Source organism: Carassius gibelio, chromosome A3 (genome assembly GCF_023724105.1).
Source record: "Carassius gibelio isolate Cgi1373 ecotype wild population from Czech Republic chromosome A3, carGib1.2-hapl.c, whole genome shotgun sequence".
Classification (NCBI taxonomy): Eukaryota; Metazoa; Chordata; class Actinopteri; order Cypriniformes; family Cyprinidae; genus Carassius; species Carassius gibelio.
Window position 1 is genome coordinate 29959090 of NC_068373.1, and position 22228 is coordinate 29981317.

Consider the following 22228-nt stretch of genomic DNA (forward strand, 5'->3'; position numbering starts at 1 on the left):
AACTGATCATGATCTGGTTTAAGATGGTCCTGAGCTGGTCATGATCTGATTTAAGATGGTCCTTTACTGGTTTTGAACTGGTCATGATCTGGTTTAAGCTGGTCCTGAACTGATCATGATCTGGTTTAAGATTGTCCTGAACTGATCATGATCTGGTATAAACTGGTCCTGAACTGATCATGATCTGGTTTAAGATGGTCCTGAACTGTTCATGATCTGGTTTAATCTGGTCCTGAACTGATCATGATCTGGTTTAAGATGGTCCTGAACTGATCATGATCTGGTTTAATCTGGTCCTGAACTGATCATGATCTGGTTTAAGATGGTCCTGAACGGATCATGATCTGGTTTAAACTGGTCCTGAACTGATCATGATCTGGTTTAAGATGGTCCTGAACTGATCATGATCTGGTTTAATCTGGTCCTGAACTGATCATGATCTGGTTTAAGATGGTCCTGAACGGATCATGATCTGGTTTAAACTGGTCCTGAACTGATCATGATCTGGTTTAAGATGGTCCTGAACTGATCATGATCTGGTTTAAACTGGTCCTGAACTGATCATGATCTGGTTTAAGATGGTCCTGAGCTGGTCATGATCTGATTTAAGATGGTCCTGACCTGGTCATGATCCGGTTTAAGCTAGTCCTGAACTGATCATGATCTGGTTTAAGATGGTCCTGAACTGATCATGATCTGGTTTAAACTGGTCCTGAACTGATCATGATCTGGTTTAAGATGGTCCTGAGCTGGTCATGATCTGACTTAAGATGGTCCTGACCTGGTCATGATCCGGTTTAAGCTGGTCCTGAACTGATCATGATCTGGTTTAAGATGGTCCTGAACTGATCATGATCTGGTTTAAGATGGTCCTGAACTGGCCATGATCCGGTTTAAGCTGGTCCTGAACTGATCATGATCTGGTTTAAGTGGGTCCTGAACTGGTTATGAGCTACTTTAAGATGGTTATGTGCTGGTCCTAAGCAACTAGCTCCTATTTTATAGCTAACATATACTGTAACTAAAATATTTAGACTTTTTTGACTTATCTTATGAAGTTAAAAGCATCTTGATGAAGGATTTGTTTCTTACAAACATGCAGCTTTTGTCTTCTCCAGACATTAACTGATGGACTGGAGTGATGTGGATTACTTGTGGATTACTGAGATGTGTTTATCAGCTGTTTGGACTCTCTTTCTGACGGCACCCATTCACTGCAGAGCATGCTAAGGAATGCTACATTTCTCCAAACCTGTTCTGATGAAGAAACAAACTCATCTACATCTTGTATGGGTTTGGGAACATTAATTCATTAAGTTCTTTATTCTAGAAGCCGTATTTCAGTTGCAGTGAATTTAAGAGAGTGTTTGGATGATGCACTTGTGTGTGTGTGTATGTTTGTTTGGATGGTTTCGTTTCCCCTTTGTTGCAGAACAGTCACAAGGGTTCTCAAAAATATCATCCTGCAGATAAAAACACACGGGTTGTAATGGTGCCAATCTGCAGAGCTTGTCTCTGAGCAGGAAGTTGGTTGAGAGATTTCAAAAGCGAGCTATCCACGTGCCCAAGTGTGTGTGTGTGTGTGTGTGTCTGTGCAAACGTCTCTTGTGTGTCGTGAAGAGATGAACAGGAAGCTGTTGCAGTCGTTCTCTCTGAGCGGAAGCCATGGCTTCATGTGGTGTCAGTGGCTCTAATAACAGACAGAACAGGGTATGGTCTGAAGAGAACGGGAGAGGAGAGGAGGTGATGGACAGTGAAGGAGATGCGGGAGATTGTTCGCTGGAGGAGTTTTCCTCCAGCCCAGCCCCAGCCGAGGCCGAACATGTGGTAGGAGCTCCAACTCTGCTCTTCAGTTTGATATTCACCTAAAACTACTCCCCATTAAGTCGTTCCAAACCTGTATGACTTTATTGTTTATTTTAGAACATAGAATGGAGATATTTTAGTATCTTTATTGTTCATGTATTAATATTTTTAGTTAGTTTTAATAATTTTTTTTTACATATGTTTTAGTTAAAGTTTTAATAACTTAATATTTTGAATGTGTGTTTTGAACATTTGTTAGCATTAGTGATCTATATTAAGTCACTAACAATGAAGCATACTTTAAAAGCATTTATTGATCTTTTAAGATCAGGTGATTTGGAATCATAGTAGATTTCAACATTTACTTATACACTTATTTTTAATTAATTCTTTCAAGGTCTGAACTACACAACAAATCGTGATCGTGATGATAATAGTTTATAACTGTTGTGTTTTTACATTTATGATGTTTCTGAACTGTGTTTGTAGTGAAACAAACGTTTCTCAGAACTTAACTCAAGACATTCTACTTCCGTAATGAGACGTGTTTCTGGGTGAAACAGGATATAAAGAGATAAAATTAGGACATGATGATTGGATGGTGAACGTGTCTTTGTGTGGAGGTGGCTGATGAATAAGATGAATTCATGACATCAGAGATAAAGGGTTCACAATACACCAGTAATGTGGATTCAAATACACAAGATTCACACCCAAATGAGTCATCAAATAGGAATATATACTCATAATAATTTGATTTAAGAGTATGTTTTGTTAAACATAGTCCTAATAATCTTTGTTTTATTTACAATTTTGACTGAGTAGAGCTTTAAAAGTAACATGGAGAGCAGCTCTGATTAATTTGAGGAGAAATGTTTATTCCTTCATGTGTTCACATTGAGATCTTGGCTAATTTTCGACATTGAGATATTTTCTGAAACTTAGGCGATAAATGTGCAATAAACTGGGTCCTTTTGAAAGGAGGAACGTCTGAGGAGCAGGAAAGTTCAGCAAAACTCCACTGAACTATTGAGATTTTGAAGAGATTTGATTGGGGTTTTTCTTTCCTACATGTTTTCTGTGTGTGTTTTGTAAGTGAGCTGCTCACGGCTGAACTTCCTTTTTGAGTCACAGCGTTCATGAGTGTCGTTCGCTCTCTGTCAGCTGAAATATAACGCGGTTGAATGTCTCTGCGGTGTCTTGAGTCTTCTACCTGCTCTCTTCACACTAACAGAGGTGTGTTTAGTCTTGAAATGGCTGTGTGAAGTGTGTTATATTTGAGCCGGGCGATGTTTGATTACAGTTCTCAGTCTGTGTGATCCTGAGCGTCTCTTGTGTCGGGATCGGCCAATGAAAACAAAACACAGAAGAGAAGTTCTGTTTGTGGGTCGACGGTTAGTTACATGATCCATGATTATAAGGTTTCTCTTGATGTTGTTGACTTCCTCAGTATGAACCGCAGAGCTGCCCTTTGCTCCTCACACTGCTGCTGACTCATTACTCATTCTATTTAAGAAAGTATTGCTTGCATTGTGGACTCCTTTGAGATTAACTGTATTGTAAATCTGCTTTTCAGTCATTTGTATTGTATGCTATTATATACTAAATGAATGTAAAATAAAAAAGGCATTAAGATGAAATTAAAACCATATAAAATAAATACACTACTGGATAATTTTTTTTTTTTTTTTTTGGAAATGCACAAAAAAGACATTTGATCAATTAAAATAAATACTGTGAAATATTATCACAAATTAAAATAACTGGTTTAACATTTTTAATATATAAAAAATATTTTGTTGAAACCTATATTAATAAAAAAAATGTATTCAGCTAAAACGCATCATCATTATTAATAAAAGTATTATTGTTACTATTCATTTATTTACTTTTAATTAAAATTCTTTCTTTCCCCAAAGTTTCCACAAAAATATGAATAAGGAGAACTATTTCCAACATTAATAATAATAATTAGAAATGTTTAGAGCAGCAAATCAGAGAGAGACTGAAGACTGGAGTAATGATGCTGCAATTTTTTCATAATATTACACTCTTAAAACTAAAGGTGCTTTACGATGCCACAGAAGAACCTTTTTGTCTAAATAGTTTCATAAAGAACCTTTAACATCTGAAGAACCTTTCTGTTTCACCAAAGGTGCTTCGTGGTGAAAGAAGGTTCTTCAGATTATAAAAAGGTAAGAGAGATGGTTCTTTAAAGAACCTTTGACTGAATGGTTCTTTGTGGAACCAGAAATGGTTCTTCTATGGCATCGCTTGAAGAAACTTTTGAAGCACCATCTTGATTTTTAAGAGTGTACATTGTTTTTACTGGTTTTTTGATAAAATAAATGCAGCCTTGGTGAGCAGCAGAGACTGGCCCTTTGGAAACATAAAAATGTGTATAAATACAAATATATATATATATTAAAAAAGGTCTGAGGAATGACATGCACAGGTCTAATATCTGATTTCTCTTCATGTCTGTCAGACACTGTACAAGGTTTGAGACGGCAGTGGTTTTTATGTGATGTGACATACAGCCAAGTGTGGTGACCCATACTCAGAATTCATGCTCTGCTTTTAACTTATCCAAAGTGCACACACACACACACACACAGTGAACACACACACACACTGTGAATAGCCCTGTATGCTGCGGCGCCCGGGGAGCAGTTGGGGGTTCAGTGCCTTGCTCAAGGGCACCTCAGTCGTGGCATTGAAGGTGGAGAGAACCACCAACACTTCCTGCCGGCCCGAGACTCGAACTCACAACCCTTGGATTGCGAGTCTGACTCTCTAACCATTAGGCGGTGTGTTTATGTCCAGCTGTGAGCGAGTTGTTTATGCTCTGACCCCGGGTCTGTCAGGAGTCTCATCACACTCTTGTGAATCCAGTGTACTCTGGTCTCTATCAGTCCAGGAAACAGTCTAGTGTTTACTGCTGCAGTGCCACGTCTGTGTCATTAACACTTGGATTTTCAGAGGGGTTTTCTTTCTTTCTTCTTTTGAGGAACTTAGCAGCAAGTAAACTAGATACTCACGAGCAGAACTGATTATTCCACTTTTCTTTAAAAGTCATTTCTGCGAAACCATCATTTTTATAATTGCATTGAGAATCAAATTACAGAAACTACACAAATATTTACTGTAATTCCATCTGTTCTATCTATCTATCTATCTATCTATCTATCTATCTGTCTGTCTATCGTTCTTTCATTCTATCCATAATTCTATCGTTCAATCTGTTGTTCTATCTAGCTATCATTCTAAATATCTATCATTCTGTTTCTCTCACTCTCACTCTTTCTCTCCATCCATCTATCTATCGTTCTATCTATAATTGTATCTGTCTCTCAATCTATTTACCTACTCTTCTATCTCTCTCTTTCAGTCTGTCTCTGTCGGTTCTGTAATTCTGTATGTCCATAATCTCTGATGTTTCTGTTTGAGATATCTCATTCTCACTGTCTGTCTGTCAATCGTTCTGTTGTTTTAGCTCTCTCGTTCTTTCTTTCTCATTCTATCTCTGTGTCATTCTGTCCATCTATCAGTCAGTCTGGCAGCACTGACCCTTGACCCCTCCGTTTCTCCCAGGATTCGGAGGGCCTGTCGGTCCTGGAGCAGCTGGGACTGGACCAGAACTCAGATTTCTCCGACTCCAGCGTGCAGCAGCGTCTGGACGAGCAGCGAGAGAGGATCCGGAGGGAGATCCGGAAGGAGCTGAAGATCAAGGCCGGGGCGGAGAACCTGCGGCGGGCCACCACAGACAAACGCAACGCCCAGCAGGTGGAGAGCCAGTTACGCAGCTCCAGCCGCAAGCTGGACTCGCTCCACACTCAGCTGCAGGAGCTGGACGCCCACATCGTGGTCAAGGGTCACGACGACAGCAAAGGTCAGGGCTCAGAATCATCATCTTAGTAGGCCACATCTAAAATCCTGCATTATTGGCAGATGTATACATGACCCCAGATGAATGTTTGACCCTGTCTTTGACCCCAGATGACCTTCAGCCTGTCAGGACGCCGGGACGCTCCTCAGCCAATCAGGACAGGATTAAGGCTCTGGAGCGACAGCTCAACATCGAACTGAAGGTCAAACAGGGAGCAGAGAACATGATCCCCATCTACGCCAACGGGGTCACAAAGGTGATGAACGTCTGTGTCTCTATCTTCTGTCCGTCTCTCTGATGCTGTTTCTGTCTGTCTGTCTGATAGAGGTGTTGGACTGCATCGATGCAGTAATAGACCGTAATCGATTACATCTATCTATCTGATCGTCTCCATCTATCCACCGCTCTGTTCTTCAGGATAAGAAGCTGCTTCAGTCGGCTCAGCAGATGCTGCAGGACAGTAAGACGAAGATCGACATCATCCGGATGCAGATCCGGAAAGCTATGCAGGCCACCGAACAGACAGACGACATTCAGGGTACGTCTCACCGCGTCAGACGAAGTTCAGTCTGTCTCACTCCCTCCAGCAAGGGATTGTTTATCAGCTTGACATGATCATAGAGCTCCTTGATGGTTAAACACATGCAGTGTAAAGGTCTTTTAGCATCACTTTTCTCAGTTTGCTTCATTGGAGGGTGTCTCACCTCTCGTAGTCAGACTTAGTCTTGTGCAAACTGCATCTCAGGCTCACTTCATAGCGAAACTGGGAGATAGGTCAACTGTAATGATCTCCATCCAGTGTGATATCTCATATGTGGTGAGGACATGAATCCATGTGTTTCACAAACCAGTCTGTCTGCTGTCATCTAGTCAAATAATGACTGTCTTCTCTGACTGCTGCTCGTCTGTTCAGACGTCAGAACATCTTTCGGTTTCTCAAGATTATTAAAGGAGCAGTTCATTATTCCACACAAGGAAAACTTTACAGTGACTGTTCAAAGTGATTACGCCAATAAAAATTGATGAAAAGCATCATGAAGCACTACAATCAAAGTCTTTTAAAGATTTGAGATCTTTGTGAGAGGAACAGACAGACCCATATTCAATTTGCTATTCACTGATCATTTTTCCAAACTAATGGCATTTATAATGACTTATAATGTAGTGCATAAATCATATGAACTGGCACTTTTAAAATTGTTTCCTGCAAGATTTGCTTTTGACATTAGTGGGGACATGAAAGCCAAACTACAAAATGACAAAAACATATAGATATGTTCAGTAGTTGGATCAGTTATTGCTAGGCACAGTTTGTAGTCGCTGGATATTGGTAATCCCTTCCTAATTCTGCGCCCTTGGCTTCCTGTGCTTCTTAGAGCTTGATTTTTTTGGCTGTTATATTGAAAAGAGATGTGTGAAAAATCTCCTTTTGTGTTCCAACAAATAACAGAAAATTAGATAAATAATGAATTTCTGGATGCATTATGTTTTAATAACTCTATTTCTCACTGCCCTCACTGATAGAGAGTGAAAGGGTCAGAATTAAAGAGATGTAAAGAGAAAGATGAGCGCTGGATGCTGCTGAAGCGTGCGGCTCTAATGGACTCTAATGGCGTGTTTGGGCGCTGATGTCTCATGTGTCCCGGGGCCAGACGGTTAAGAATAGATTTATTAATGCCGCTCCACCCTTCAGCCGCTCGGGGAATGACGTCTTATGGGGATCTGAGGATGGGGCTCTCCATCAGCAGAAACTGTTGTAGTTTAAAACATTATAGTTGTTATAGATCTGTTAATTTGGTGTTTATTCTTGTATTAAGGTGGTTGAAGCAATCTAATGTACAAGAGATCAAGTCCTGTCAGTTTGATTCATCTGAATGTTGATCCTAAGAGCTAAAGTGCTAGAAATGATGGTTCACGTCACTTCTGGATCATTGTTTTAGAAGTGGAGTGGGTTTCTTGCTGTGCTCTCTGGTCGTACGCTGCACTTTCAGCCAGCAGTAAACATTATCTGGGTGCTCCACACATACAGGAGTTAATACACAGTGAATATAGTGTGAGCGGAGCTGAGTGTGTTAAAGGCTCTGTTCTTCATCAGCTGCTGTTTTAGTTAAGCATTTCAGTTTTCAGTTTTAGTCATTTTAATTCTGAACTTAAACTTATTTTATTTCTATTAGTTGCCACAGAAAAGTTTCTATTTTAGTTTTTATATATTTTAGTTAACATTTTATTTTTATTTTAGTTTCAGTTTTATGAATTTAAGTGTGTTTTGTTATTTTTTATTATTATTTATTATCTTTTTATTTATTTTGTTTAGTTTTATATTATATTGTTCAACCTGAACTAAATGAAAAAAAAAAAATGTCGCTGTGGCAGCTAACTTCAATTAAAATAGCTTTTTTATATGTACTTAATTTCAGTTAATATTCATTTTAATTTTAGTAATTATGTATATATATATATTATTTCAGTTTAGTTTCAGTTTAGTTTTCAGTTTTAGTCATTTGAATTTGTTATCTAAATGAAAATTAGAAATGTTGCTGTGGCATTAAGTGTTAAGGTTTGTTCATATTTAATTTCACTTAACATTTATTTTTAGTTTGTTTTAGTGTTTTTTTATTATTTCTATTTAGTTTTCAGTTTGTCATTTTAATGAAGCTAAAACTAAATAAAAACTAAACATACTTTTTTTATTTTCTTTTAATTCCTATTTCATTTGTATTCATGTTTATTTCAAATTTAATGCAAGATTTTGTCATTTTGTTCTGTGTTTTTGTTGTTTCTATTATTATTAACACCTAATTAAAATACAATAGTATTAAGGGTTTATTTATTTTATTTCAGTTAATGTGTATTTTATTTCAATTAACATAAGTGTTTTAAAGTTTTAGCTTTAGTTAGCCATAAGAGCGCTGGTCTCATTAACAGTATCTCAGCAGGATCTAACGTGTGTGTGTGCATGTGTGTGTGTGTGTGTGTGTGTGTGTGCAGGTAAGCCGGATCTGTGCGGGGAGGAGCTCCGTATCGAGGAACTCTGGCATCATTACCGTGTTGAACATGCCATGGATGAGGGCGCCAAAAACATGCTGAGGCTTCTGGGAGCTGGAAAAGCACATGACAAGAAGGCCATGGCCGAGGTGTGAGAAACACACATGCATGTCCTCCAATACCTCGGAGAAACGAGAGCTAACACAGAAGCTGAAATCAGAGGAATGAGGTTTGTTTGTCGTTCTAGGCTCAGTCTAGTATCAGCGAAGCGTCCCAGCGCTTGGATCTTCTGCGAATGTCTTTAGAGCAGCGTTTGGTCAATCTACCAGAAGATCATCCGAAAGTGTGTCTGATCAAGGAGGAGTTAGTGCTGGCATCGTCCTCGTCCTTCAGCTCCCGTCACAGCGCCCCCTATGTTCATAATCAATACAGCACACTCAGCAAACCCTCGCCGCTCACCGGTACGACAACGACACACCAACCTGTCCACAAACACACGCCTCACATTTCACATCACAAATCTGTTGTGTGTGTCCTGCTCAGGGACGCTGCAGGTGCGTCTGCTGGGGTGTGTGGGCTTGTTGGAGATCGTCCCGGGCCGCAGTCGCTCCTCTCCGCTGGTTTTGCCTCACTTCACTGCTGGAGACGGACGGCCCTTCAAACTCACTCTGAGCAGCAGAAACAGCAGCTTCAGCCTGAAGGCTCCCAGCAAGAGCGAAGAGCTGTCCTGTGAGTGTCTCTGTGCTTCTGTTCACATACCACGCCGCTCAGAGTTTGGGGGTAGTCCGAAATACTTACAGTACATTCATCAAGAATGCATTAAATAGCTCAAAACTGACAGTAAAGACACGTTACAAAAGATTCCAATTTCAAATAAATGCTGTTCTTCTGAACATTCTATATTTATCAAAGAATCCTGGGAAATGCAATGTATCAGTTTACACAAAAATAGGAACTGTTTTCAACATTGATAATAATCAGAAATGTTTCTTGAGCAGCAAATCAACATATAAAAATGGTTTCTAAAGATCATGTGACACTGAAGACTGGAGTAATGATGCTGAAAATACAGCTGCGCATCACAGAAATAAATTACAGCTTAAAACATATCCACATAGAAAACTACTATCTTATATTAAAATAATATTTCACAATATTAATGTTTTTACTGGACTCTCTTGATCAAAAATGGTGCATTGGAGAGCAGAAGATACTTTTTTCAAAGAGATGTGGGTTGTCAATCTCATGTCAAAGTGTTGTAAATGTTTTTGTTGATGGATGTGCAGTATTTATTGACAGTGAATGAGTGTGTGATGTGTTCATGTGTGTGTTTAGCGGAGGTGAGCGCTGTGTTGAAGCTGGAGAACTGTGTGGTGGGACAGACGTGCTGGAAGAGTGTTGGTGAACAGACCTGGGATCAGACCTTCACACTGGAGCTGGAGAGAGTGAGTATCACACACACACACACACACACACACACACACACACACACACACACAGCGTACTCAGCTAATGTGCTGGTTCAGTCCAGAGAGATGGAGATCGCGGTGTACTGGAGGGACTATCGCTCGCTCTGTGCGCTCAAGTACCTGAAGCTGGAGGACTTTCTGGACAATCAGAGACACCGAATACAGCTGGAGCTGGAACCTCAGGGACAGCTGCTCGCCGAGGTACCAACACACACACACACACACACACACACACTAATGGGTCAAACATGCACAGAAAGTCTGTCTGTTTTAGGCTGTGTCGTGGTACACTAAAATGCTTTTTCTTTTTTACCAAATCACCAAGAAGTCACTCATGTCAGATATCAGTAAACCATATTACATCACAATTCCTAAAATTTTAGTAAGGATGCACAATTTTGGGGGGAAAGAAATCAGATATTTTCTGATAAAAATTGTGATTGTGATTTAAAACGCTTTAAAACATTTTCTGTGTAGGGCTGCACAGTTTGGCCAAAATTGTGTGCTTATATACCAATAAAACTATAAAAAATACTAGGAATTATTATTAGTATTGCTATAGGAATTATTATTATTATTATTATGATCAAATACAATGAAAAATCTATACAAATTAATAAAATAAAAACAAAATCTTACTATTGTAATATTTCAAATGAAAATAGAAAAAAAAACTGAGAAATAATGTAATTTTACGTTAGTACATTACAATTATAATACCATTATTTATTATTTTATTATATTCATTATTTCACTTTCAAATGTTGTACAATCAATTTTATATTAACAGAAATCCGCAGGGAGCCCTTTAAAGGGATAGTTCACCCAAAAATAAAAATTACCCCATGATTTAGTCCAATGTGTATATGACTTTCTTCTTGTAGACTTGTCCTGGCTCTCCCAAACTTTATAATGGCAGTGAATGGGTGTTATCTTTCAGTAGCAATATTTTTTACAGCAGCAGAGTTTCCTTTCTTTAGCATCAGAATCAGTCTCCTCTTGGCCTACAGTGTATCGAAATCCTCCATCATTTATCATCTATGTTTTGTTCTTCTAATTCATGACCGGTGTTTCATTTTGTTCTCTAAACTACGCTCTCGCTCTCTCCGAAAAACTAAAGATGACAGTTTATAAATTTTGAAATATGGATATTTTTCTTACAAAAACACAATGATCCTCTACAGGCTTTTTTTTCACTCCCAGCGCCATGTGGATACTTTTTATTATGGATGGATGTGCTTTATTTGACGGTTTTTGGCCTACTGAGAAATAAAACCCATTCACTGCAATTATAAAGCTCGGAAGAGCCGGGACATTTTTTAATACAACTCTGATTGGACTCTTCTGAAATAAGAAAGTAAATCATGGGGTAATGTTTAGTTCACGTTTTTGGGTGAACTATCCCTTTAAGCTCATGTTGTCCTCATGCTTTGGTAGATGGTCTGTTCCTAATAAAACACAGTTTGTGTTCACGCTTGTGTGTTACAGGTGATGTTCTTCAACCCCGTGATAGAGCGAGGTCCACGGCTACAGCGGCAGAGGAAGGTGTTTTCCAAGCAGCAGGGTAAATCACTGATGCGATGCCTATGAGCAATGCATGCTGGGAAATGTGCTGTGCACAAGGGCTGAATCCCATGCTGAATGCACTGATGCGCTTAGAAATGTACTATGAGGTTTGATATGGATGCATATGCTAAACTAGATACACTGTACATACATTATGTAAAATGTACTTGAAAATGATAAAAACTTCTTTTTTAATAATACGCCTGAATCTATCTATTTTAGTCTCAATATAGCAGAGGTATAATATTGTGAAGTTAGTTATTGCATGTTCGTGTGCTCAGGTAAAGCCTTCCTGCGCGCTAAACAGATGAACGTGGACATGGCGACCTGGGTCCGTCTGCTGAAGAACGCCATTCCCATGAGCTCCTCCACACACAGCGACACACACCACACACACCACAGCAGGTACTGTCACACACACCACACACACACACACACACACACACACACACACACACACACACACACACACACACACACACACACACACACACACACACACACACCACAGCTGGTACTGTAACACACACACACCACACACACCACAGCAGGTACTGTTACACACACACACACACACACACACACCACAGCAGGTACTGTAACACACACACACCACAGCAGGTACTGTAACACACACACACCGCACACACACACCACAGCAGGTACTGTAACACACACACACCACAGCAGGTACTGTAACACACACACACACACACACACACACACACACACACACACACACCACAGCAGGTACTGTAACACACACACACACCACAGCAGGTACTGTAACACACACACACACACCACAGCAGGTACTGTAACACACACACACCACACACACACACCACAGCAGGTACTGTAACACACACACACATACACACCACAGCAGGTACTGTAACACACACACACACACACACCACAGCAGATACTGTAACACACACACACACCACAGCAGGTACTGTAACACACACACACACACACACCACAGCAGGTACTGTAACACACACACACATACACACCACAGCAGGTACTGTAACACACACACACACACACACACACACACACCACAGCAGATACTGTAACACACACACACACACCACAGCAGGTACTGTAACACACACACACACACACACACACACACGTCAGCAGGGACTGTAACACACACACACCACACACACCACAGCAGGTACTGTAACACACACACACACACACACACACCACAGCAGGTACTGTAACACACACACACACCACAGCAGGTACTGTAACACACACACACACACACACACACACACCACAGCAGGTACTGTAACACACACACACCACACACACACACACACACCACAGCAGGTACTGTAACACACACACACACACACACACACACACACCACAGCAGGTACTGTAACACACACACACACACACACACACACACACCACAGCAGATACTGTAACACACACACACACACCACAGCAGGTACTGTAACACACACACACACACACACACACACACACGTCAGCAGGGACTGTAACACACACACACACACCACAGCAGGTACTGTAACACACACACACACACACACACACCACAGCAGGTACTGTAACACACACACACACACACACACACACACCACAGCAGGTACTGTAACACACACACACCACACACACCACAGCAGGTACTGTAACACACACACACACACACACACACACACACACCACAGCAGGTACTGTAACACACACACACCACAGCAGGTACTGTAACACACACACACACACACACACGTCAGCAGGGACTGTAACACACACACACCACACACACCACAGCAGGTACTGTAACACACACACACACACACACCACAGCAGGTACTGTAACACACACACACACCACAGCAGGTACTGTAACACACACACACACCACAGCAGGTACTGTAACACACACACACATACACACCACAGCAGGTACTGTAACACACACACACCACACACACACACCACAGCAGATACTGTAACACACACACACACCACAGCAGGTACTGTAACACACACACACACACACACCACAGCAGGTACTGTAACACACACACACATACACACCACAGCAGGTACTGTAACACACACACACACACACACACACACACACCACAGCAGATACTGTAACACACACACACACACCACAGCAGGTACTGTAACACACACACACACACACACACACACACGTCAGCAGGGACTGTAACACACACACACCACACACACCACAGCAGGTACTGTAACACACACACACACACACACCACAGCAGGTACTGTAACACACACACACACCACAGCAGGTACTGTAACACACACACACACACACACACACACACCACAGCAGGTACTGTAACACACACACACCACACACACACACACACACCACAGCAGGTACTGTAACACACACACACACACACACACACACACACACACACCACAGCAGGTACTGTAACACACACACACACACACACACACCACAGCAGATACTGTAACACACACACACACACCACAGCAGGTACTGTAACACACACACACACACACACACACACGTCAGCAGGGACTGTAACACACACACACACACACACCACAGCAGGTACTGTAACACACACACACACCACAGCAGGTACTGTAACACACACACACACACACACACCACAGCAGGTACTGTAACACACACACACCACACACACCACAGCAGGTACTGTAACACACACACACACACACACACACACACACACCACAGCAGGTACTGTAACACACACACACCACAGCAGGTACTGTAACACACACACACACACACACACACACACGTCAGCAGGGACTGTAACACACACACACCACACACACCACAGCAGGTACTGTAACACACACACACACACACACCACAGCAGGTACTGTAACACACACACACACCACAGCAGGTACTGTAACACACACACACACACACACACCACAGCAGGTACTGTAACACACACACACACACACACACACACCACAGCAGGTACTGTAACACACACACACACACCACAGCAGGTACTGTAACACACACACACCACACACACACACACACACCACAGCAGGTACTGTAACACACACACACACACACCACAGCAGGTACTGTAACACACACACACACACACACACACACACGTCAGCAGGTACTGTAACACACACACACACACACACACACACACACCACAGCAGGTACTGTAACACACACACACACACACCACAGCAGGTACTGTAACACACACACACACACCACAGCAGGTACTGTAACACACACACACCACACACACACACCACAGCAGGTACTGTAACACACACACACACACACACCACAGCAGGTACTGTCACACACACACACCACACACATTCATCCTGACCCACATCATGAGCTTCACACTCTCCTCCGCAGTGAGATCTCCATCCAGAAGATCCAGCTGGACGGCGACTCTCCTCCATCCGTGACGAGGAAAGACACACAGACGTCAAACACGGTAAACCTGAGACTGCACTGACTGAACCTGATTCACTCTTTACAATCAATCAAAACGCTTTCTGCAGTGGATCTGCAGTGTGCTTTATTGGCGTCAATCGCAGATTTTGTGTTGCCAAAGCTGTGTATAATGAGAGAAAATTAAAAGTAGCACAAGTTATATTAGCAATTAAGGTGAAATAATAAGTGCAGAATAAAGGAAATGAAATAGTGTAAGCTAAGCTAATAGCAATATAACAGAAAGGAAGTGATTAAACAGTAATAACCTGGTGATTTTCTCAGGTGGACATTGTTCCAGTGTCTGAGCCGGTCTCTCCTCCTGATCCCGCTCCTCCGGAGAAGGCTGTCAGGACCAGTTCCCAAAATTCCAAGCGCAGGTACACATCCCACCAGCACACAGTGTGTTTCCAGAGCGGGCCACGACACACACACACACATTCTCACACCAGCTCTCCTCTACAGTTTGATTACATCCGGCCCCTGTGTGTGTGTGTGTGTGTGTGTGTGTGTTTACAGGTCTTCCAAAAGCACTCTGTGTCTACAGGATTTCCGAATGATTGCAGTGTTGGGCCGGGGACATTTTGGCAAGGTAACTAGAACATGTTTCAGTCACATCATTATTATAGCATCTATAGCAGCTAGTCAGACTCAGCACACACACTTCTACAGAAGTCTTACACATCCACCAACATCTTTTATACTGTGTTTGCTTTAGAAACAGTGGCTAGTTTGATTATGCATTCAGCTAAGAGTGCACCTTTCTGCATTAAACATATTTAACCATATTCAAATCCAGGCATTGACTAGTTGACAACTTCTCTGCAAGCAGTTTTATTTATATACTATGGTACTCTCTTTGAGAATATATCTGGTTTTGTTTTTATTTCAAGAATTTTCAGCTTTCTTTTTTTCATTTTAAGTATGTTTTTTTTTTTTTGTATTACTGTTATTTCAGTTTTAGAATAAAAAAATAAATAAATTCAGTATTTTTTATTAATATTTTTTGTAAGCTTTTTAAGTTATGTTATTGTTTGCAACAAAAAAAATTCTGTAAATGTTTAGTAAAAATAAGTCTTGCAAGAAATGTTTTTTAGTATTATTACTATATTAATAATATCGTATATTTATTGTTTTTTATATTTATTATTATTTTTATTATTTTAAATAATCAGTTTCCTTTCTAATTTTAATTTAGATTTTATTATTTTTTTATTTTACTTAACAGTTGCAACACTTCTTGCAAGTCCCACACAAAACTAAATCAGTGGTTTTGCTTCTCAGATTTTGCATTGCATTATATCAAATGCAGTAAGAAATGTTTTTCCTCTCAGTTTGAGACGCTGAGCAGCTGGAAACAGTGTTTCTGTGACGAGCCAGTGGTGAATGAAGATTCAGGTGTCTGTTAATCATGATATTTGTGTTTCCAGGTGCTTCTGTCCGAATACAAACGCTCAGGAAAGGTGTATGCCATCAAAGCACTGAAGAAAGGGGACATTGTGGCTCGAGACGAGGTGGAGAGGTGAGAGAAAGATGCATTTCCTGTTTGTGCTCTTTGTACACATGACGGTTCATCCCTTCAGTCTTCAGACTCACGTATCCTCTCTCTTCCAGTTTGTTGTGTGAGAAGCGGATCTTCGAGACGGTGAACAGCGCACAGCATCCGTTCCTGGTCAATCTGTTTGCATGTTTCCAGACGCCAGAACACGTGTGTTTCGTCATGGAGTACACGGCTGGCGGAGACCTGATGATGCACATCCACGCTGACGTCTTCTCTGAAACACGCTCTGTGTACGTGTGCAATATGCAACACTAGTAGTTCAATAAACATTATAAAATCAGGCAAATAATATATGAACAGACTCTTCTATAATAAACTTCAGATTATATATAAGAATAAATCTGTGAAATTTGGTGTAAGTGCTGCTGAAGTGGAGAAACAAACAGCTTAAAGAACAAAATATTATGAAATGCCTAATAGCCCAAAATCTCAAAACTGACCAGTGCATGAAGAAAAAACAATGTTGTTGTGTGTCGTGTCTTGCTTTAATAATCATTGTGCAATCTGAATGTGTTGTTCCTGGATTTGTGTGTGTTTTTCATGAGTGTTTTACTGTATTCTTCATATGTGTGTGTGTGTGTGATTCAGGTTTTATTCTGCATGTGTGGTTTTGGGCCTTCAGTTTCTTCATGATAATAAGATTGTGTATCGGTGAGTAAACACTCAAATACAGCTGCTTTCATAAACTTGAGTTAAGAGTTAATTCTTGCTTCTGTGTGTGTGTGTGTGTGTGTGTGTCAGAGATCTGAAGCTGGATAACCTGCTGCTGGACACTGAAGGTTATGTGAAGATCGCAGACTTCGGTCTCTGTAAAGAGGGTAAAGAGTCACACACTGCTGTAAAGATATTGATGAGATAATGGAGAAAGAGCATGAGATTTGTTCACTGCTGGGTCTGAGTGATCTGGAAATGACAAGATGTGTCTATTATTTTTAATAACTCTACCGTTCAGAGGGTTTGGGTCGGTAAGAAGTCTCTTCTGCGCACCAAGGGTTTATATATGTGTATATATATATATATATATATATATATACATATATAATTAACTATTTTCTATTTGAATATGTTGTAAAAATGTATTTTTATTCCTGTGATCAAAGATGAAGTTGCATTATAATTACTCAAGTAATTGCTGTAAAATATGAAACCGGTTCTTTCACATTTTTATTCAAGTTTTTGTCAGCCAAAAAAGCTATAAATCACAGTTGGTTCATTTTTAAGGGGTCATATGATGCACTTTCAATTTTTCCTTTCTCTTTGGAGTGTTACAAGCTCTTGGTTGATAAAGAGGATCTGTGAAGTTGCAAATCCAAAGAGATGTTCTTTATAAAAGTTGAGTCAACTACACCCTCCTAAAATTGCTCAGTTAGACACGCCCCCAACATGTCTACGTGGGAAAATTTGCATTACACCACCAAATGTTCATGAAGAACATTCATCTGCATTCATCTGCACCATGTTGTTGAGTCGCTGTGGGTTTCGTTGTGAAAGCGAAGCTAGAAATCAGTTGAGTTGAATTTCAACTCTGTTCCAGAACAGTTCAACCCAAATATTCAGATGTGTGCAGCACATTTAATGGAGGACGCTATGAGTGTCTGTTTCTATAAAGTGGGGCAATACCAACTTTGCAAGGACAGTCTGGTGCTCCTGACTCACAGCCTGTAAATACATTTACATATTTAAAGGGATTTGCCACCGATAATTCAAACGTGAGTTTTGAGCAGTTTCGAGAACGTTTGTTGTTTCTCCGATCACAAATGCTGACATGGTTTTATGCTTAAAAGGCGTGATACGGATACGTAACACGTAAAATGAAAGTCTAAGACATTATAATCATTAATTATGTCCCCACTGGATGAAACAAATGCCTAATTTATAATGAGTTTCATTTAGGGGTGGGCGGATCGATCGAAATATCGATAGTATCGATGCCAACACTGGTATTGGTATCGGATCGATACAATTGTAACACAACGCGCCGAGGCACATTGAACAGAGTGAGCGAAGCTGATAGCACATTGAATGAGAGATCAGGATTGCAGAGAGGAAGAGAATCGTTGTGTGGAGCTATTTTATGGCACTAAATGAAAATATTGCAACTTGTGATATGGGTAAAAAGAGCATTCGATTCTGTGGCAACACCACAAACCTATACAAACCTGTAAAGAATTCATTCTGCAGTGCCTAATAACTAATAATTTTGTGGACTTCAATAAATTAATAAAAAATATTGCCAAATTTATCATTCATTCACCTCAGAAATAATGACATTCTGCTCTACTCTAGACAAAATATGTATTTTTTTAAGTAAAAAGTATCGAATTGGTATCGATATCGCCAATATTTGCTATTGAATCGATACCAAATTTTGCAGTATCGTCCACCACTAGTTTCATTGTTTTTGTCTTGTTAAACTGGGACACAGCATCACAGTAAGAGGCGTTACATTTCTGTCACATGCTTGAGGTATTCGGCCAATCACAACGCACTGGATAGCTGACCAATCAGAGCACACCTCGCTTTGCAGACCGATGAGCTTTGTAAATATCAACATGTTTCAGAAAGGTGGGGCATAGAGGAGAAACAATAATTAATAGTATGAGGAAAATAATGTGTATTTTGACCCTTAAACCACATAAACACATTTCATTACACTAAATAATTAAATTTTTAGCAACATCATATGACCCCTTAAAATAGTAAATACTGCAAAAAGAGATGCCCTTTCTGTCTGTTGAATGTCTGGTTTCTGTCTCCTGTCCTGTAGGAATGGGTCATGAGGACAGAACCAGCACATTTTGTGGGACTCCAGAGTTTCTGGCTCCTGAGGTTCTGACAGACACGTCCTACACCAGAGCCGTGGACTGGTGGGGTCTGGGCGTGCTCATCTACGAGATGCTGGTCGGAGAGGTATGCATGCGTCTGTGCAAGTTGTGCTTATTATTCGATTGTTTCCCCCCAAAAAAGTTTCTTTAAGCATAAATCTAACAAAATCTGCTGAAGTCATTTTTTGTGGTTTCAACATACTTTTACTGGAGATGTAAAACAGTATGATAAGAAGTTTTGTTTTCTGATTCGTAATCTGTGTGTGTGTGTCCAGTCGCCGTTCCCAGGTGATGATGAGGAGGAGGTGTTCGACAGCATTGTGAATGATGAAGTACGTTACCCAAGATTCCTCTCTAGCGAGGCCATTGGCATCATGAGACGGGTAAGACTGTGTTTCTCCCCCAAAGCTGTTCTGTGATTGGCCAGGTTTGTCAACTTTCCTTGTTTTTCATTTGTAGCTGCTGAGGCGTAATCCCGAGAGACGACTGGGCTCCAGTGAAAAAGACGCAGAGGACATCAAGAAACAACCTTTCTTTAGAGTATGAAGACTTCTTCTCTTAATGGGGCAAAGTGATTATTAAAAAAATATGAGATGGGAGGAAATACTATACTTTGCGACATATTTTGCTTTTGTAAATTGTTTGCATTCCCCCAAGAAACGTTGTATTTGCTTGCAAAACATTTGTCCCTAACACCAATGCAGAATTCTACAAATGTTTTGTGAGAGAAACCAATGTTTCTTCGGGGAGCGTAATACTTTTGTGAGAGTATGTAAAGTTGCTTAGGGTGAACGCAATATATTTGTACGCAATTGAAGTTTCTTAGAGGGAAACGCAGTACTTTTGTGAGAGAATGCAATGGTTTGCAAGTGAACCCAAAGTTGCTTTGGGGAACGCAATACTTTTTTGAGATAATATAAGTTTCTTGGCGAAATGCAATATTTTTGTGAGAGCATGCAAATGTTTCGCAAGTTTCTTGGGGGAATGCAAAAGATTCGCGAGTGAATGCAAAAGCATTGAAATCTCATATTTTGGGGAGTTTCCATATAATAATGCCAAAGTTGCAATGATGGCGTGACTGACTGATCTTCTCTCACTCTAGACTATGGACTGGGAGGCACTTTTGCAGCGGCAGGTTCCTCCTCCTTTCGTTCCTGCAGTGAAGGGAAAAGAAGACGTCAGTAACTTTGACGCCGAGTTTACGAATGAAGCCCCGACGCTGACGCCTCCTCGTGAGCGCCGGACCCTTTCACGCAAAGACCAGGACTACTTCAGGGACTTTGACTATGTGTCTGACTTCTGCTAGGGCACGAGTGTGCACACTGACGCTGCTAGGTGTGGGAGATGTGGACCATTGAGACGACACATCAGTCGTTCCTAGTCCACATCTAGACTGCTTGGCGTTAGGACTGACGCTTCCTCAGAGGCTTCCTGTCAATGAAACATGGGTTTGTTCAACATGAAAACCACAATAAAGGGTTTGACATCTCCTGACTGCCTATAAGAGAGATTGGAGCTTGAGGAAATTACTCCATCTGACTGAAGAAGGTGCATCTAAGATGAAGAGATTCAAGAATCCACATAATGTGAAGCTCTGAAAGCCGGAAGGCAAGATGTTTTTTTGTCCTGTTTGCAACCTCGCAGGATTTTTATGTAGTCAGTCAGGTTCTTACATAACATTATCTTTAGCACCAGAAGCTAATGAAGTCATGAATCTTGTGTATAGAGTGCTGCAGGGATGACGTGTTTCTGTAAGTCAACGAGTTCGCCTTTCAGCACATCCTGATTCTTTAAATGGGTTTTTGGGTTAATTGTTTGAAATAAGGTCTATGTTTAACACAAGCTCAAGATATTTTAACATTTTATTCAACGACATGAAATGCATCAATAATACTCCCCCGTGTTGAAAAAGTCTGTTGCTAACAAATGGCTAAATGGGACTTCAGATGTGATAAGAAGATTGCTCTCTTGCTCACTATTCTTATCAAAACTTTCAGGGAAGATGTTTTTAAATAATGTTATAAAATAAAGTTTACTGGGGTAAACTATTGTTTACTATACTATTGTTTTTTACTTTATTTGGAGGGAATAAACATGATGCTAACTTATGGGTTTTTCCAACAAAAATTCATCCCTGCAGCGCTCAATGGGAGCTTGTTGACTAGCAGAGTCCAGTTTCATGGTACTGACCCGAGTAAAATGGCTCACCGAATTCTCCCTTCTCCTGTTTTTCTGTCTCCATTTTCTGTTTTGACCAATGTAGACACATCACACACAATCCAGAGACTGTTTCTTGTGTAATACACTCCTTTAACCACACGGGGTGGCAGAGAGTTTGACACACAACACCTTTACTACAGTATGTTATGAGCATGTCCCATGACCAAACACAGCAGCAACCTCCAGGTTTTTATTTTTAGATATCTGGTTTTTCTTTCTCACTGAATCCTGACTAATTCTGGAAATGCTATGCCTGAATATTATTATATTAAACAACTTGACTCTTTTTTTGGGCAATATCATTTCTCTCATAGTCTCTTTTATAACTTTTTTATTTTTTTTGGACCAGAGTCAATTGTGCAAACTTTACCTAAATTAAGAAAAAAAAAA

The 22228-nt window shown here is 40.5% G+C and overlaps 1 protein-coding gene across 2 annotated transcripts; it reads left to right on the forward strand.

The window, feature by feature from the left end:
• The first annotated feature begins 1527 nt into the window (after positions 1–1527).
• LOC127942067 (serine/threonine-protein kinase N1) lies at positions 1528–22125 on the forward strand. 2 transcript variants are annotated; one of them, XM_052537618.1, is made up of 23 exons: positions 1528–1827; positions 5401–5698; positions 5806–5951; positions 6113–6233; positions 8684–8829; positions 8928–9141; positions 9224–9409; positions 10016–10125; positions 10207–10350; positions 11638–11713; positions 11997–12120; positions 14330–14434; positions 15155–15236; positions 15518–15612; positions 15752–15824; positions 16663–16754; positions 16847–17023; positions 17382–17444; positions 17535–17611; positions 19561–19703; positions 19894–20001; positions 20078–20158; positions 20721–22125. In XM_052537618.1, the coding sequence occupies exons 1-23, from the start codon at positions 1666–1668 to the stop codon at positions 20922–20924; spliced, it is 3027 nt and encodes a 1008-aa protein (XP_052393578.1). In that variant the 5' UTR covers positions 1528–1665; the 3' UTR covers positions 20925–22125. The 2 variants fall into 2 exon arrangements, with proteins under 2 accessions (XP_052393578.1, XP_052393585.1); XM_052537625.1 differs by lacking the exon at positions 14330–14434 and having other exon boundaries at positions 1536–1827.
• Positions 22126–22228: the final 103 nt, after the last annotated feature.